The sequence below is a fragment of the Triticum urartu genome, chromosome 3A, assembly GCF_056163025.1.
Source record: "Triticum urartu cultivar PI428250 chromosome 3A, HENAU_Tu73, whole genome shotgun sequence".
Taxonomy (NCBI): Eukaryota; Viridiplantae; Streptophyta; class Magnoliopsida; order Poales; family Poaceae; genus Triticum; species Triticum urartu.
Genome location: NC_141875.1, coordinates 606,691,757 through 606,693,450, shown reverse-complemented (window position 1 = coordinate 606,693,450; position 1,694 = coordinate 606,691,757). Strand labels below are relative to the sequence as shown.

The 1,694-nt window shown below is 57.6% G+C and overlaps 1 protein-coding gene across 1 annotated transcript; it reads right to left on the bottom strand.

Annotated features, from left to right (window-relative positions):
- Positions 1-242: 242 nt before the first annotated feature.
- Positions 243-629, bottom strand: LOC147980765 (uncharacterized). Its single transcript, XM_087515749.1, has one exon. The coding sequence runs from the start codon at positions 627-629 to the stop codon at positions 243-245; it is 387 nt and encodes a 128-aa protein (XP_087371875.1).
- Between the last annotated feature and the right edge of the window lie 1,065 nt (positions 630-1,694).

Sequence of the window (1,694 nt, the reverse complement as noted above, 5' to 3'; positions counted from 1 at the left end):
ATGGAGTCCTCCATGACACGCTGCATGAGCCGGGCCTCCTCCTCCGCTGTCATGCAAGGAGGTGGTGGTGGCGACGGAGATGGTGAAGGCGACGGCGTGGGCGTGAGGCCGCGCACCCGCGTACGCCCGCGCACCTGGGGAGCAGCCGCTGCACGCTCTAGACGTGGCCGCCACGGCCCCGACGAGGTGCCGGCGAAGAAAGAGGCGCGTCGCGTGTCGTGCTCGTTCCGGAACCACGTGTCTCACAAGTCGGAGTCGGTCACGTACCTGGGGTCGTAGTACAGGTCATCCGACAGGAGGCGGCGGCGGCGATGGATCTCCTCATGGTGCACATGGCCGCTCGTCGGGATAGGCAGGATCGACACCCGGTCGGTGGAGAGATGCCAGTTATTGGGGAGGTGCACGTCGCTCCCCAGGAGCGGCGTCTTCGTCTCCCAATAACGCCGGCATACATCTGCGTTGATATACTGCCGGTCGCGCTCACCATCGGCCGCAGGGCCGATGGTGAATGGGGAAGGCGCGGGGGCCCGACGCGATGGTGATGCGGGCTCCTCTTTCACGGAGCCGCCCGAGGACGAGCCGGCCTCGCGGTCGTGCTTTCCCTTGCGGCCGGTGTTCCAGAACCCCATGGCTGCGAGGCGGCCGGCCAGCGAGATTAAGGACGGGGAGAGGGAGAGCTAGGGTTTGGGGGCGTGTCGGGTTTCGAGAAGGCAGCATGGGCTCGAGTGAGGAGTGTGGACAACGACCGGTCCACGGCTTTCTATTTAAGAAGGACGGCAACCGTTCACTAGACGAATGACATGTGAGGCCGACCGCGCGTGTGCATTAATGTTGGCCGATGGGAGGTAGATGGCCGCCTACCACAGGCCCCCGAAGCGGACGAGCGACGCGTCTGTTTACTATCCGCCACGATCAAAACCCGACGCATGTTTGCGCTTGAAATGGATTAGACCGAACACAAAATGGATCAGATGAGTCTAGGCCATCACACACTGGGCCGGATGAGATGAGGTCACACGCTGGAATTGGCCTTATGCCCGCACGATGCCGTCAAGTTCGGCTAGTGCGCTGCCGTTCTCGGCCTCGTGGACGCCCAGGCCGGCGCGCAGCTCGGGAACGAGTGCCGCGAGCTCGCGGGCAGGCAGGCTCGCCGCGTGCCTCTGTACGTGCGCCGCCAAGGATGGCATACTCGGCTTACCTTTCACAAAGCGCAGTCTGCTCTCCTCCGGAGGAACATCGTCTTGCTCGTGGGTCTTGGTACCGCAGCAGACCATCCTTACACCCAGGAACATTTGTCTAAGGAAGTACCCCATGAGTTTCAGCACATTTGTAAGGTTGATTTGAGAAATTACAGCAACCTTGTTTATGAATACATGGATTTCTCTCCATTCTATAGTAGTACTACTTTCTCTATTCACTCTTATACAATGTGCAAAACAACCTATTTTAAGTTGTCTGAAACGACTTACAAAAATGAACGAAGGGAGTATTTGATTTCTCGATGGCAACAACATGTAGGTGTACAAGTTCTGTATTCACGATGCCTTGTCTGCCACCATCAACCTCAAGAGACTTGTCAAAATAATGTGTGCCCTTCTCTACATACCCTAAGGTAAACATCGTTCCTTCGTTCCCCAATATTTGCCTGTGATTTTGGTTGAATAAGCTCTCCTTCTTGAGTGCGGCAATTCAGT